General features: G+C 41.9%; 1 protein-coding gene across 1 annotated transcript; it reads right to left on the bottom strand.

Annotated features, from left to right (window-relative positions):
• Window positions 1-7,642: 7,642 nt before the first annotated feature.
• On the bottom strand, window positions 7,643-16,361 carry LOC146578750 (uncharacterized). Its single transcript, XM_085268901.1, has 5 exons — window positions 16,128-16,361; window positions 14,903-15,241; window positions 14,430-14,546; window positions 13,442-13,777; window positions 7,643-8,058 (listed from the first exon to the last, which is right to left on the bottom strand). The coding sequence occupies exons 1-5, from the start codon at window positions 16,195-16,197 to the stop codon at window positions 7,913-7,915; spliced, it is 1,008 nt and encodes a 335-aa protein (XP_085125027.1). The 5' UTR covers window positions 16,198-16,361; the 3' UTR covers window positions 7,643-7,912.
• Window positions 16,362-17,584: the final 1,223 nt, after the last annotated feature.

Here is a 17,584-nt window from a genome sequence, read left to right as displayed (position 1 = left end):
GTTTGACTTCCTTGTTGTCCATTGGAAAGCCACAGCAAAATATGGAGTGTGTCCTCAGCGGCCAGAATATGAACATCACATCCAGAAGGCCCTGAGTAAATGTGGTTATCCCAGCTGGACTTTAGTCAAAGCTTTGATATTTGTGAAAGGCAAGAAGAGCTAACATATCAGGCCAGGACTCTGCAGTCTATTTACACCTACAGGCCAGTGGACACTCTTTCAATGATGAGGATGTTCACATCTTGGACAGGGAGGAACGCTGGTTTGAGCGCGGAGTCAAGGAGGCTATTTACATGAAAAGGGAAAGACCATCTCTGAATCGAGGAGGGGGCCTAACGAGACATCTGTCACCATCTTACAATACTGTGATTGCAGCCATTCCCCAACTCTCTGTGAATGGTACTCATGGCCATTGATCAGTGGTTGTTGATCAATGGTCATGAGAATTTGTATATTAATAATCAAGGAAATGACCTCCCAGCCCATTGTTCCTTCAGTGGGTTGGTTTCAGTCATTGTGCAAATGTCCTGTTTATAAGAATGGGGAAACCTGCAGTCAGCTGAGACTGAAGAAGTCACTTGGATTAGTGACAAAAAATTTCTCCCACTGAAAACGCTACATCCAGATGAAGAGAATCAACTTTTTGAGGAGCGGCTGTTTGGTTTCTCCAAGGAAGAGGTCAGAGCATTCCTCGCCACACTGTACAGCATATACTACGTTGTTAAGTTTGGGAGTTTTGCCCTTAGAACAAACCAGTTTTTGTCTGAGTGTGTTGCTGAGTCTCAAATACACTGGGATGTCATGCTTGGAGAAGATTCTCCTGAGTTTCTCTGATAAACCTGCTACATAAGGGATGATAATATTGTTCCATTTGTCCTTGTGTTTCTCCTTAGTTGATGTCTGACCTTCTTTTCTGTGTATCTTTGCAGATTTGACTTTTTATCATTTGTTTCAGTTTTTTTCTCTTCATATGTTTATGTTTGTGATAAATTTCATTTTAACTTTAGTTCAGAAAGCGCTCAACAATTTTACTTTAGTGCAAATGAAACAAAAAAACAACCCAGTGTTCCTACACTCACAAAAACTTTGAGTCTTTCATTCGGAAGCCCTGAGGTGCACAACACAGCCTTCTCACTTACTCCTACATCTGAACTTATCAACTGAGCTTTAATGTTCACTCACAGTGACCGCTGTTTTATAAGTCATCCAGCAGGTGGCAGCACAGGAGCTTCCAGCATCACATGATGTTGGAAATGTCTCAGGGGGTTCAGATTAAAGGCTTGGTGACAATGCAGTGTTAAAAGCTGTGCTGTTGTTGTTAATACTTGAGGTCACATGAGGCTGGTGCTTTCATCGTCTTAATCACAGAAGAAAAAAAATACTGAGGTTTCAGAAAAGCTGCCAGCTGGTCCATTTTGGGAGATGTTGGGATGCTGCTAAACTAATTTCCCCTTGTGGGACAATAAAGAAAATTGAATTGAATTGAATTGAATTTGTCTGTTTACAGTTTTCTACAAACCAAAAGAGCAGCAATCACAACAATGAGTACAAGAAGTAAAAAGCCAGGAGCTCCCAGCCCAGCTCACAGTACACACCAGCTCAGACATTCCTGTCGGTCAGTGCTCTGCTTTGATTAAACACACCTAAAGAAAATCAAAATTGACTTTAATCATGTTAGAAATCCAAAAATCTTGCCAATGCCCTGAGACTTTGCTGGCAGTTTTTACCAAAAGTCCAAACCAATTCTTCTTCTTCAGATTCTTGTTACCAAACCAAGCAGCAATACAGAAAGAAATAATAGGTTCAATAAAACTTCTGAAAAACAGGGACAACGTGTCAGATGATACATTAAAAGATCTCATTTCCTTAAAAAGAACAGACTTTGGTGAAGTTCTTTGTTAGTGGCATCAACATGAGGCTCAAAACACAGTTCAGCAGCAAAGCTTCTGTTAATCCGTCAGAGCCACACACACACAGGGATCTTTATCTCATTAAAATGTTTATAATGACTGAAACCAGACAGGAAGTGTTGGGAGCTTCCCACCCGGCTGTTAGACTGCTATGTTGCAGCAAAACAGTGAAACAGTTTGACTTTCTTTGTCTCTCTTGAATTTTGTTAATGAACAACAACTTATTAATAAATGAAATCATCTGAATCCAAAACAGCCTCAGCGTAACTCATTTTGTGTGTTTGCTCTTAGTTTATCTATACAGTAGCAACACACTGAGGAGACTGTGCACATTTCACATGAGAGCAGGAACTTGGCACTAACATATGTACAGAGCTGGTTCTGACCGGTCAGAGAGCTGATTTGATATCTTATCTTCTCCTGTTAAATTAATGATGCAGCTTATTTTTTTCAGCAGTAGTTTTTCCCTTTTCTTTTAAGAAGAACCATCTGTTTCCTGTTTGGCTGAACTAAATTATTTCATACTATGCATCATGACAAGAAATACTTTTATGAAATTAAACAGAACAAGACATGCAACAACTGGCACAATATTTCAAATCTCAGGCCTGAGCTGAAGAACGAAGAACGAAGCCGAAGAACGGGCCCCAGAGCTGTGGTTAAAATGCCACAAAACAAAAACATCCTTCCTTTGTCTTTGATTAATCATTTTTCCTTGACTTTGAAGAAAAGTTCTTTTTTTTCTTAGCCGCCTGCTTCATAAAGTGGTGGTGGACGTTTTTTATGAGGTTTAACCAGGATGAAACTTCCTGAAGTTGAACTACTCATAATTCACTGATACACAAACTGTGCTGTTTCTTGCACATCATATAAACATGTACCTATAACGTCTCTATAGAGGTTAAAAGAATACATACTTGTGTTTTCCTCTCCCTGCTGATCCATTTTATCCTTTCTTATTTTAAAGCTTCAGGTATCTCTAAAGTCAAATGAGTGAATGATTAATCAACGGCACCATATATTAGACTTTGTCAATATGGCGTAGTGGGTGTAGATTCGAAGAAAGTGAGAAAAACTGCAACTGGTTGGCAGTGAGGGGAGGAAGACAAGACAAAGACACAGTGTGTAAGAGAAACAAGTATTAATAATAACTAATAATTAAATGCAGAGTTGTGTGTAAGAACAGAGTGAAACATTTGACTGCAGAAGAAACACTCAGTGCATCATGGGAATCCCCCAGCAGCCTTTTGCAGCATAACTAAGGGAGGATTCAGGGACAGCTGATCCAGCCCTAACTATGTGCTTTTTCACAAATGAAAGTTATCTATCCTAAATGGGCGTCCTTAAAGTCAGCAAAGAGGCACAGAAAAGAAGACCAGACACCAGTGAGGGAGGATAAGAAGGACAGACGCAACAACATTGTCATCCCCTATGTAGCCGGTGTATCAGAAAAACTCAGGAGAGTTTTCTCCGAGCATGACATCCCGGTGCATTTCAGACCCACCAACACGCTCAGACAAAAACTGGTTCACCCGAAAGATAAAACGCCAAAACACAGACTTAACAATGTGGTGTATGCTGTACAGTGCAGCGAGGAATGCCCAGACCTCTACATTGGAGAGACCAAACAGCCACTTCACAAGCGCATGGCACAACATAGATGGTTCGTTCTTGCTGTGTGGTCGTCTGCAATGTTCGATCGCACGACCGGCGAGAGAATAAGCTTGAAAAGGGTTTATCTTTTAATTCTTTCCCAACCTGGAAGCAACATGAGGCAGCTCTAGCCTGGATAGCAGCTGTGAGATGAGCTGATATCCAGTTCTCTTCCATCTCCAAATATCTGTTGGTGCTCCAGACATTTTCATTCCGGTAAGTTCAAAATATGTTCATATCACTCTTTATAGCCTATTAGTTTTATTTTCTATGCGCTCTGAGCTCATAGCAAATTAGAACAAACATCCTACTGAGTGATTTTGCAGAACTACCTTCTATTTTTAGAGTTGCTAATTATTTGGCATTATTGCAGCAAACCAGCCTATGAAATGGGTAAAACACATCATGACTTGGTTCCAGCGCTACACAAGGGACCTGCTTCAAACATACCACCATGCCAATCAGATTACTTCTTCCATGTGAGGGTGAAGAGGTGACCCTCCTGGATAAGATGGTGAAGGTTTGCTGCGTTTAGTGAACAGTGTGATAATAAAACCAGGGAAGAATGAAACCTGCTCCTGTTAAATATTCTTAAGTCTTGTGCTGTTAAAATTGCTGTATTTTTTTCAAAAGATACAGTAAATAAAGTAATGTTAGTAGTGGGTGATATCATGTAAACACTCATGATTTTGTGTAAACATTTTGTCATTTGTAAACTATAAATGACATGGATTCTACATTGTAACTGATGTGATGTTCTATAAGGTGGTTTTAATAAAAAAAAAAAAGAGGCAAAAATTAGTTTGTTTCTTTATTCAACTTTTGAACAGTGGTACTCAGTCAGTACATATTCAGTAAATGCAAATTATTTACATGGCAGTGCACTACAGGCATAAATCTAGACCCCTAGATAAAACATTATGGGTCATTCCCACAACCCACAGCTTTACTGTGTTCCAGTAAAGTATCCAATAGCAGTGACAACTCCTCCGCAGTAGCAGGTGGGATTTTTCTGTTTTGAGGACGGCTCCTTTTACCTGTCACTACAGATGATCTGTTTATGTTTTGATTGAGAGCCTTTTTTTGGGCAGCTGAAGAGGAGAAGTCTATCTTATGGCCAACCTCTGGCTGTATCTTGGTCACATTACCCAGCAAAACCCAGTATGCAGGTTCATCTGTAACAGTCCTTGTGCCACAGATCAACACTGTTGCTTCTACATTAAACAGAAGAGCAGCGACGTGGGTGCAGGTCTCTGCGACTCCGGCCATACAGGTGCAGTGGGCGGCTTCAACCTTCCCTGTGATGCTCACAGTGACCCATGGCTGCAATGCTGGTTCATTCAGTCTTTGAGAGTGCAGGACCTGAAACACACACAGACAAAGTTCATTTAAAGACAAGAACTATGAGCCAAGGCCGACATAAATGTGTTTAATCTACTTTATCATAAATGTAACAAAGTGTTTAGAAAGTTAGCACATACATGTAATTTTTCATTTCTTTATGTGTCCATCTATAGAACGCTGCATGTTATAGTGTAAATCTGCCTGTTCTCTGTCAGAAACCTGCCTGCAGAAAATGAACCTAAAGTATGTAATGCAAGGATGTCATCACTTTCAAGATGGAGAAAACATAAAGTGACAATTATGAATCACTTAATATGATAAGGAGATTCTGCAGGTCATTAATCAATGTATAAAACTAAAATAAAATGTATTTTTAGTGACAGGATACAAACATGGAAGCAAGATGTATAATTAGGATTATTTATAATAAATATGAATAAATTAGTGCAATTTCTTTAACCATAAAGAATAACTAAATCCTTTAGGACAGTGTCTCATCAATGCACTGAACTCACCATGTTATCCACCTAACAGCCTCCACATGTTCTCACTGTAATTTCCCCTCATGAATGAATTTATGCTGCACTAATCTGAATGTTTGCAGGGAAATCAAACGCATTTCACTCGCAGTACTCGAGCTGACTTACCTTTGTTTGAATGACGACTTGTACGCGCTGACTCCACAGACAAGGTACGAAAATATGTCAGGCTACATCAATAGCGGTTGGTCTTCAGGGTTTCTACTCCACGGCCGTATTTTATACGGGTCCACATTTCCAATGCACGCTATTTTCTGCAAGTACCGGTGCTTCGCCTCTGGACGCAATCGGTCTCTATACAGTCCGTTCTCTTTTGAGCTGCTTTTAAGCATCTTTCTTGTAGTCGACGTTCCAACACAGTGTGTTTGTTTTGATTCGTAGACCCCGAAAATGGCGCTGCGCTCCCACAATGCATTGAGGCGTGACGTCAACTATTGTCACCTGAGCTCTTCTCTCACCACAACCCAGGGGCCCGTTCTTCGTACCTCGCTAAGTAGGTTAGCTGGATTTGATTGTTGACGATTTCGCGTGATCCTGGATCGTTCGGTTCCCCGAAGCTCATCCGGGACTTGCTGCTCGGGAGCAGGTTTACTTTATGTAAACAGGATTAGATCGCGGCCACGCAGGTATGTCCGCTTCATTTATATGAAAGCAACAGCGATATTCCACCACTGTTTCACCATAAATAAATAACATCAATGTAACCAAAGATAATGCAGCACCTGATCCATTTATTGATATCACACAGATACATACAGGTCATTTCCTAAAAAAGGGAAATGTACTATTAACATTCTATTACATGTATTTGATTATTTCAGATGTAATTCATATTTCAGAGTAGTAATTGCAAATTACTTCGTGTAATCAAGATGGGAGACCACGGCTATAAAAGCGAAGGTGGATTTGGGAAGCCTGTCGCAGCCATGTCCTGTCCGTATACGCGAGCAACCCATTGCGGAAGGTGCAAGATTGATAAGGAGAGTCCTCAGAATTCAGCGTATATTGCGGGATAGACAGGATCCTGTAGCTCAGCGCGACAGTGTGCTCATTGAGAGATATCGATATTCCCGTGAGGGTATTATTTACTTAACCAACTTGTTGACGAGGGGGTGCAGGACCACCACCTGTGGTGCAACTGCATTTCGTTGCCCTGTATCTGTGCATGTGCAATGACAATAAAGTTGAATTCTATTCTATTCTATTCTGTCTTTTTTTGCTCTGCCCTTTTCTTGGTTGCTGTTATGAACAAACAAACAAACAGATTATTTCAGGGTTTCTTTCCAAGAGACGAAAAGCAATATAAGTGATAAATATTACCATTCTGTAGAATATACTTGTTCCCATGTTCTAGTGGGTCCTGTTGTGGCTCTAATGTGTAAGGGGATATAATATAACATAATATAATATAATGTAATATAATATTGGATAATATAGTGTAATATAATAAATCTACCCTACCGCCTACTGGTGTTGGCCAGAGGGGCCGATGGCGCGATATGGCAGCCTGGCTTCTGTCAGTCTGCCCCAGGGCAGCTGTGGCTACAACCGTAGCTGCTTCCACCAGTGTGTGAATGTGAGAGTGACTGAATAGTGGCATTGTAAAGCGCTTTGGGTGCCTTGAAAAGCGCTATATCAATCCACTCCATTATTATTGTTATTATTAAATTACTTACGAGTTTAATTTGTCAGCAACTTTCTGACAGCCCTCTCTCCTTGCTTTTGCAGCCTTTGCAGTGTTCCCTTGCGTTCTGATTAAACTCTGAAACTCCTGAAATCCCTCACTCAAGAGTTCTTGCTCTGCTGCCGAAAAATACTGAGCGCGCTCCTTCGACATTTTCGCCGACCAATCAGAGGGTTGCCGATCAATGTTTCTACTATCGATGCGTAGCCCCTTTTACGGCACCCAGTGATCTCACATTACTTCATCCAGCTGTACTAATCGTCAACAGCAGGTGTGTTCGGAGAACCGGATTAGCGAGCTCACGGTTAGCGCGATGATTTGGTCTTGGATGTGTCATTTGATCTTGGATGTAGTAAGCGACGTACGAAGAACGGGCCCCTGCTTCACCCCTACCCACACATCTACCCACAACAAAGCCAGCCCCACCCCCCACTCCAGCCTCACATCTACTTCACAGCTGATCAGGTGAGAAATCAGCTCAAGAGTACAGGTACATAAATATATAATTGGTTTTTTTTTTGTTTTCTGGGCATGAATCATCACCCCTGAAGTCAATCAATGCACCAGAACATTTTCTGAAGAAATGAGAAAAATTTGAGTAATACAGTAGAAAAAACAGACAGGCAAAAAACAGTTATTTTTTCACCGTAAGATAACATTTATTAGTCCCACGCGTGGGGAAATTTGTTATGTTATCTTATATTAAAAAAAGGTGATTACCAAAGAGCTACTAGCCAAAGATAATTCATTGCTATCTTTCAAGACTTGTGTTGGCAATTGTATCAGTTCTCCTCTCCTCTGCAAATCCAAGAAATACCCCAAAAAATAGCAGCACCAACAACGGGCACAGCAGAAACTACCAGAACACTGAACAGCCCAGCAAAGTCAGCCTCCTTCCATTCATCCTCTGTGTGTCCTCCTGGCTGACCTGCAGGTGAAAAACAGGTGTGAGGTGTCAACTGTCATGTAGGTGATGAGCAAAGAACAGAATCCATTTCATCTTATAGTGCATTAGATTATATACATTTTTTTAATCATTCAAAATGTATTCAGATGAACTGCTAGCTTAGTTTTTCATGATCTAAATTAGGCAGACTGACAGCAGTTGTCCTCACTGGGTGTACCTGCGTCGAGCCTCATGCTAATGGTGTAATTAAGTTCAGTTCAGCAGTGGCAATGCTGAATGTATGGGCTCAAATTGTGGTCATGAATATTTTGTACTTGTAAAAAGAATTTGTTGTGTGTGTAAAAAAGATTTGTATGTTACGGAGCCCCGCAGGGGACATGGGAGAAGAAAAAATTAGGGAGAAAAAAAAAAATTAACACGGACTTTTGGGAGACCTCGCAAAACAAACTCGGGATCTCGCAAAAGCATTGCGAGATCTCGCAAAAATTTTAGCCGCATTCTTCGGAGGCCGCCAGCTCGAAGCCGACCGGGAGGTCGAGGCACGATGTGCCGGGAAAGCGGTGTTCCTCCCGGCTGTAGTAGGTCTCGACCTCCCGTTAGCTTCGAGCTAGTGGGTGTCAGATCTCCAAAAACGTCGGCGCACTTTTGCAAATATGTGATGTCTTGTAAATCGAGCAGGTATCTGACGTTTACACAACTACATTCACGCCTCAAAATATCTTAAAAGTGTATTTTGTGACCCAGAAAGAGTAATATTACAACTAAGTAGCTGCCGCCATTGTTGGAATTCAACTTTCGCGAGAAAGTTTTGCGGGATCCCGAGTTAGTTTTGCGATATCCTGAGTTTGTTTTGCGAGATCTCGCAAAAGTCCGTCTTAATTTTTTTTTTCTCCCTAATTTTTTTTTCTCCCATGTCCCCTGCGGGGCTCCGTAGTATGTGCAAAAAGAATTTGTGTGTTTGAAAAAAGATTTGTATGTGGACTTAGCCAAAAATGCTGAAAGCGGGGTGGGAACTGTTTCACACTCTGAAGCCTCGCTCTATCCGCCTTAGTGCAGCTGCTGTACCATACCGTGATGCAGTAAGCAGTGTTGGGAAGGTTACTTTTAAAATGTATTCCATTACAGAATACAGAATACATGCCCCAAAATGTATTCTGTAACGTATTCCGTTACGTTACTCAATGAGAGTAACGTATTCTGAATACTTTGGATTACTTAATATATTATCATGCTGTTTACGACTACGTGAATGTACTAATTGCTGTGATTTATTACTGTTACTGAAGGTCCGCGGCTCCGAACCGTAGCAAAGGGACCTCTGGCTAATACGTTGGATTCGTGTCGGGCTCGTAGCTGAAAACTAGCTTTACTTTGTTGTGTGGGTCAACTTTGCTAGCAAGAGACAGAGAGAGGCGTTGAAAGGCTGCTCCAACGGAACTTATTGTTTCGGAGGAAAATACGAACAAAGCATACAGTCGAGTCTTAATAACTTACTTACAGCTGGGCTCGTCAGGCTCTCTTCTTGGCTGAAGTGGTTATTATTATTTTTACATGCTTCCAGCTCCTGTTTTTCCTCGATGACAGCTCGTACTTCCTTTTTCTCCCTCCCTCGCTCACAGACAAATAACGTATATGGCAGTCCATTCTCCCTGCAGCACGGACTACACTGCCTATGATGCTACATTCTTTAGAGCTATACCGGTAGCATTCTGCCTGTTAGCTTAGCACAACAACAACAACAAAAAGGCGCTCTCTCACCCAGGAAACACGCAGAGAGAGAGCGTCGCCCTGTAACCATGGCAACCGTAACGCTGCCGCCTGGAACAACAGAACGTAGCTGTCAAACAAAACCCAAACAGTCCTGACCCGCGACAATATGAAACAGTGTAATCCATTTATTTCAACAAAGTAACTGTATTCTAAATACCACCTTTATAAACGGTAACTGTAACGGAATACAGTTACTCATATTTTGTATTTTAAATACGTAACGGCGGTACATGTATTCCGTTACTCCCCAACACTGGCAGTAAGTTAGCAGGCTCTCAATGGATGAGCGGTAGAAGGTCAGCAGCAAGTTAGAGTTCAGCTTGCTGCTATTGTACCTTCTTGATGACCACTGAGATGTTGTCTGTCCAGGAAATGTCAGCAGAGATGAGGACACCAAGGAACAGGAAGGTGAAGACCCTCTCCACACAGTCCCCGTTAATCTATAGGGGTGCTAAGTGTGTTCAGTGTTCAGTGCTAGGCTAGGTTGTTTTCTGAACACCAGGCTGCCAGCTTCAGGACTTCCTCTCTGTAGGATGCCTCATCTCCCTTTGAGATGAGTCCAACTACCATGGTGTCATCAGCAAACTATTCTAGCTGACTCAGAACAGAGTGGAGAGCGATGATGTTTTCTTTGAAATGGTTTGCGAGGTAGGCAAACTGGTGGAGGTTGAATTCTGTGGGGAGGAACTTCTTGATGTGCTGAATGACTAGTCCCTTAAAGCATTTCATGATTACCGGTGTGAAGGACACAGGATGGTAATCATTCAGGCTGGTGATGGGAGACTTCTTCGGTACTGGGATGATTGTGGCTGATTTTAGACAGGATGGGATGGCTGCCTGATCCAGTGAGAGGTTGAAGAGTCTGGTGAAGATGAAGGTGAATTAGTGGGCACATGCTCTTCGCACCTTGATTCTGTATTCTGTCTGGACCGGCAGCCTTCCTGGGGTTCACTGCCAGGAAGAGACATTAGACATCGTGCTTCGTTACAGTGAATGGAGTGGTACAGGAGCCAGATGAGGATGGGAGCAGGGCTGAAGCAGATGAGTGCTGCTGTTGTGGTGTTTCAAAGTGGACAAAGAAGCTGTTCATTTCCTCTGCCAGCTGCACTCTCAAGTTTTCTGTTTTCCTCTGTGGTTTATGATGTCTTGTATGTCCTGCCAAACCTCCTGTGGGTTGTTGCTGGACAGGTGGGACTCTATGCTTCCTTTATGCTCTGTCTTGGCATAATTCCCCTTTTCAGATCAGCTCGAGCAGCCCTGTGCAGAGCTCTATCACCTGATCTGAAGACGGCTTTGAGAAGTGAGTGGACCTCGCTAGTCATCCAGGGATTTTGGTTTGGGAAAACCTGAATGCTTTTTCCACTGTCACATTCCCAAAACAGAACTTGATATAGTCCAGTACTGATCCTGTGAAAGTTTCTAGGTCCTGGTGTTTAAATATGTCCCAGTCTGTCTGTGTGAAGCAGTCCTGTAGTTTGGAGAGAGCATTTTCAGGCTAGGTTGTAAGAGTGCGCCTGCCACTGTGTTTGAGGGGGGTGTAGGCTGGAGAGAGCAGGAAGGAGAGGTGGTCGGGCTGACTGAGGTGGGGAGGGGTATGGCTCTATATCAGAGGTCCCCGATCCCAGTCCATGAGGTCCGGTGCCCCTGCAGGTTTTAGATCTCACCCTTGGTCAACACACCTGAATCAAATGATTAGCTCATTACCAGGGCTCTGGATTTATCAATTTAAATCAGCTGTGAGGGATCAAGGACACATCTAAAACCTCCAGGGACACCGGCCCTCGTGGACTGGGACCCCTGCTCTATATGCATGCTTGATGTTTGAGTAAACATCGTTATTTTTGTAAGGTGTCCTTGGGTTTCTGAAAGGCGCCCTCAAATAAAATGTATTATTATTATTATTATTATTATTATTATTCCTCTCATTGTGTCTTCCTCCAATGCACTGATCACTTCTAATCACCAGGAGCTGAAAGAAGTTGGCCTCAGCCTAAATCCGAGCTTCACTTAGGATTAGTCCCACAGTATCCCAATCTAGATTGCAGAACCACAGTGCTCACTATGGTTTGTTGTCAGAAACAACAACTGATGCAGGGAGAAGAAACAGGGTGGAGGTAAAGAATTTGCCCTGCGGGTGCTCAGAAAGTAACCTGAAGCTAAACATCCTTAAAATGACACTTTGGATTCTAGCCAATCATTCTACCTTTCCAAGGATAGTAGGCAGGCCCAGGTAGGTACGTTTTTTTAGAGCAGAGCTACAAATTCAAAATGCCTAAGGTGAAGCGGTCAAAAGTCTGGCTGTACTTCACAGCAAAAGATGCAAACTCAGCAGCCTGCAACAAGTGCTTTAAGGTGATACCTCCTTTGCACAGTATCACAGTAACACCTCGAATCTGACGACAAACCTGGTGACGCAAAGCAGGTTTTTTTCTTTTTTCTTTTTTAAAGCCGAGAAATGCACCGTATTTGATAACTTGCTGCAAGACCTCACACCGAGCACATCTACTGTGGGTATGGTGCCTATTATCGGACCCGGAGTTAGCAACATCCCCCAAGAACCCGAACAGGAGAGTCCTGGCCCCTAGCCCTGCCAGTGTAGCAGAAGTGATGATGGATGATGATGGCAGCAGCAGCCGTTCTTCTCTGGGTAAGTAGCTTAATGTTGTTCGTGTGTAATTTACGTTGAGTAGGCTAACCACGTTAATAAATTAATGCATGTAAGGTGAACTAGCAAACACCGTCGTAGCGGCTGTCTTCTTGTTTGATGGCAGATACTCCCTGCACCCTGGCCAAAAAGGCTAAAATGACTAAAGGAAAAGTGGAAAACAGCTAAACATTTTGGACAAAGTTTGTGTTTTATACATTGTTTAAGCACAGCTTCCAGCCAAGAGTGATACCATATATGCCCCCTGCAGAAAAGGCTAAAATTGTTATCTTTTTACGAAAAAAACAGATAAACAGAGGTTTTTGGACAAAGTTTGTGTTCTCCATTCTTTAAGCACCGGTTCGAGCACCAGCACCGTTTCAAAAGTACCGGTTTGGCACCGGTATTGGATAAAACCTAAATGATACCCATCCCTACTCATGATAAATAGAGGAATTTGTCTTCAGGTTTCTGTGCACCTACAACACACTCTGGTTAAAAAAAAAAAAAACGTCCCAGCAGCAGCTGCACTTCCTCTGTGTCCTCATGGAGAATAGTCTGGATAACCTTCTACTGCTCCTCAGTAGAAAGCGTGCTCTACTACTGCAGTTTACCAGCATTTACCAGGTTGTTTGGTATTACCAGGCCTTAAACTCCCGTACGTTTGAATGCGTAAAAATAAAGCTTTTATGAAAACGCTGAATGAAAAACTGCTTACCAACACACAAACCATTCACCATTTGACTAAAATAGAAGGTTCCCAGTGATCCTGAGTAAAGAGCCATTTGGGAACAGTAAGAGAGCCACCACTACCGCTAACTCTAGTACTGTTCAAACTGCTGTCAGACATTATCTACTGCACTTTGATCACATCACTCAGACCAGCTGCTTTCTACAAAGTCTCATCAACAACATCTTTAGAAACAAACATCAACAAGCAGGAAGCAGCTTCACCTCTGATCACGCACACACTCAACTCTACTCACTCACCTGGAGGATCAACAACATGAAGGTAGATGGTGCTAAACTTCCATGACCATGTTTCTCCCATGAGGACACGACACTCATATGTCCCAGCGTCATTAATCATCACATCCTTCAGAATCAAAGACACATCTCCGTCCTTCATCTGTCTGTCCTGTAGATCCACGCGGTTCTTAAAAGATGGATGCTGGTTGTCTGGAACAAATAGCCCATTCTGATACAAAAGAAGAAGTTTTTCATCCACCAGGTCAGCCCTGATCCACTCTACAAGTCTGTTGTTGTTGTTTGGAGCTCGACATGTCAGAGTGACGTCCTGTCCAGACTCTGTGATGATTTTCTGGTCTGAAAGAGCAAACAACAGAGAACGGAGACAAACTGACACATCTGGATTTGAATCAATTAACTGAATCAATGCAAAATAATTCTACGGTCTTTCTTACTTTTTTTTTTTTATCTGTGAATAGAGATTACATTTAATGTCTAAATAAAGCTGAAAGTCCTGTTTCCATAAAAATTATTCCAGATTCAGATACTAATGCTGGATAAGAATCCCTTCTATCACTTCATAAGCCTTTTGAAATATGTGAGAGAACTGGATCCTCAGCAGCTCTGCGTGGGTGGAAAACAGGTATGAGTGTCTCTAATTTTTGTGTTCAAGCTGGTCCAGTAGTGTTTGTTGCTGGGTGTGTGTATCTGTGTGTTTCATATTATATAATATCCCAGGGTGTACAGCAAAAGTACATCCATAAAATCTTAAAAGAAACTAGCTTTTTTCTCTCTCTATGTTTTTGTTTTGATTTCTCTGTTTGATTGAGAAGTGATTTCAGTTTCATATGAGAGTTAGCATAGCTTTGGTCAGTTTAACCTGTCTAATATTGTCATGGTGTACAGCCCCGAGAGATGAGCAGACTTGTTTAAAAATAAAGCTTGAACTAAGTTCCTCGCACTTTAATGTTCAAGTAGTTGAATGAATGAAAGAACTGCTCACATGTACCTTTGCCTGGAAGAGAACTGCCATCCACAAGTCCTGGAAGAGGGTCCTGTTGTGAGTCAGGCACCTCTGCCGCAGCATCCGCTGTCTTGAATAAAACAGGAGCTATACCACGGCCTTCTGCAAATCAAACCAAAAGAAGAACATTTATTTTAAGACAAATAACTCCAGCCAAACAGAAAAATGTTAATGAGGAGTTGCTAAGATCACAACAAGTGACTGTCAGACATGTTTCAATCATGGAGGACAAAAGATTTCAAGCTTGTCTGCTCAGGAGAACATGTCTGTTCTCCTGAGCAGCAGTAAATGCCTAAAAATAAGGATTTTATGAAAAGACTAAATCAAAAACTGCTTACCAACACAGATCATTCACTGCTAGGCTAAAATAGAAGGCTCCTAGTGATACTGAATAAAGAGCTATTTAAGAGCAGTAAGGCAGCCGAGCAAAAAGAGCGGAAGATCCCAGAAACACTCACTTGGAGGATCAACTCTCAGGTAGATGATGCTGATGAGCTTGAAATGTTTTCTGGTTCCCTGGATTACATGACACTTGTATGTTCCACTATCAGCAGTCGTCACATCCTTCAGAATCAAAGACACGTCTCCATCCTTCATCTGTCTGTCCTGCAGATCCGCCCGGTTCTTAAAAGATGGATGCTGGTAATTTGGAACAAATTGCCCATTATCATTTAAAAGGACAAGATCTTCATCTTCCAGGTCAGCTCTGCTCCACCTTACAACTGTGATGTTGTCATTTGGAGCTCGACATGTCAGAGTGACGTCTTGTCCAGAAACAACTGTGATGATTTTCTGCTCTGAAACGGGAAACAACACAGAGCAGAGATGTTAAAGATTAGGCTTTCCACTTTCACAGCAGCCAGAGTGAAGCACAGAGACCTCTGAGCATTGCTTAAGAGGTCCACACACACACACACTCACGCACGCACGCACGCACGCACGCACGCACGCACACACACACACACACACAGTTTTCAATAATGTAATTCATTACAGAATTCATTCACTGTATAATGCACAATATTAATAAACACTAAACATGCAGGTGGTGGAGTCTCCCATACACTGCATGAAGTTAATATGCAGTAGACTTTTGGTCAGATGTAGCTGAATCTTTGTGCAGCGTTAAGCCGTCTTTTTATTCTCATTATATGTCCTGCCATTAGGCCTTATTATTTGTAGTTGTAAAATTCTTTCCAGTCACCTGTATGCAGACGATATTAAATTGTACTTTTCTTTTAAACCATGTGAATTGGATAAATATCTGTTCTAACAGATTGTCTTAAGGCAATTAATGGTTGCATGACAACTTTCTGCAGCTGAGAGTTTAATTCTGCCTCCAGAGAGCTATAAGCCCAAAATTAGAAAACATCTGGGTCCTTTTGTCATCCACAGTAAAAGCTGCTGCTCAGAATCTCAGGAAAAAATGTGATTAATCTTTGTCTTTTGATGCTCATATCAAATATGTGACCCACTCTTGCTTTTTACTTCTACTTACTTAATATACTGACTCCTAAAACTACAACACATCTGGGTTACAGTGACAAGTTCACACAGGCTGTACCCAGCATCATGTTGCCTGCACACACACACAGACAAAGTGCATTACTATAAAATGGTTTTCCTTTCTTACTCTTTATCTGTCATTGAAATCTTATTTAGTTCTTAACAAGTAAAACTCACCTGCAGAGGTAAGCATGCAGAGGCTGACTAACAGCAAAGTTGAGCAGAGTGATGCAGTCACAGCAGACATTTCCTGTAGCACCGATGAATTTAGTTTGTTCTAAATATCTGAGTCTGTTGGTATTTTAACTCAATAACGGAACCTGAGTTTAAACCTGAGAGACCCTACCTGAGATTAAATTTAAGGTTTAAATAAAGCTGTACAGTCCTGAAGTCCAGTGTCCATAGAATTGATTCCAGATTCAGATACTAATGCTTGATAATAATCTCTTCTATCACTTCTTAAGGCTTTTGAAATATGTGAGAGAACTGGATCATCAGCAGTTCTGTGTGCTTGTTAAAGAGGTATGTGTCTCTCAGTTTTCTAGTTGAACTGGTCCAGTAGTGTTTGTTGTTTGTTGTTGTTGTGTTTGTTGCTGTGTGTGTGTTTCATGTTTATTCAACCTCCTAGGGTGTACAGTAAGAGTACATTTATAAACTCTTAAAAATAAACTAGCTTTTTTGTGGTGGTAGTGGGAACTGTTTTGCTCAGTAGGTGGTGGAGGTCATAGGAGGGAGGGAGGGTAGGCAGTTGGCAATGGTAGAGGATGTTTAAGTGACGGTTTCCTGTGATTTATAGTTTGGCTTTGGCAGGTAAGTAGGTTCATGGGTTGGGACAGCTCCTCAGCCACACAGAGAGAGAGAGAGAGAGAGAGAGTTTTTGATTTTTAAAAAATACATTTATTTCTCATGAAATAATCGACATATTGCATACTGCACGCTTTAGTTGTGCAGCGAAAACGCTGAAATCTGAGAAATAAAACGTACGAGGGGAACGATAACAACGACAAGATTCTCCCGATCGTTTACTCTTGCTGTCCTGTGAACAAAACCGGCGTGGTGTTAATTGTTTGCTGTTTTCGCGATCGCGTTGCGCATGAGGATATCACCAGGTAAACTCAACAACAACAGTATCAAGACTGATGAAGTGTGTTTGAGATAACCTCACAACTGTCACAGATGACACATTTGGCGTTTTTTTGCTGGTTTGTCGGTAGCAGCTCCTGAAACGCAAGTCAACCACACATCTGTTCGACCAAATCCAGTTAATCTAAGCGCCAGTTAATCTGGAACAGCGGCCAGGGCTGCTGGTAGGGATACGGCGATCGCTCATGTGAAACCCGCATGGGTCTGATGAAACTGGCATTGTGAAAAGTGTTGATGGTGTAGAAATGGATCTGACTAATGACCAGTCTGCAGGTTTTTCTGACACCAGTCAGAAAGGTGACACCTCTTGAGTCTGTTGTTGATGATTTTTGTTTGGATGACAACATGCTTGATGAGGATTTGCTGAAGTTATCTCAAAAGAGGAAGAGCTCTGAACCTGCCCACTGTAGTACAAAAATGTCAAAAGCTAAGAGAGGAAACAAAACAGGAGAGAGCAGTATGGAGTCTGAAAGTGATTTGTCCCTAAGCCA

The sequence above is a fragment of the Mchenga conophoros genome, linkage group LG3 (genome assembly GCF_057382185.1).
Source record: "Mchenga conophoros isolate Kocher_MC1m ecotype Shallow Benthic linkage group LG3, M_conophoros_male_GT1.1, whole genome shotgun sequence".
Taxonomy (NCBI): domain Eukaryota; kingdom Metazoa; phylum Chordata; class Actinopteri; order Cichliformes; family Cichlidae; genus Mchenga; species Mchenga conophoros.
The sequence above is the reverse complement of the archived record's forward strand: the minus strand, read 5'-3'. Positions and strand labels throughout refer to the sequence as shown.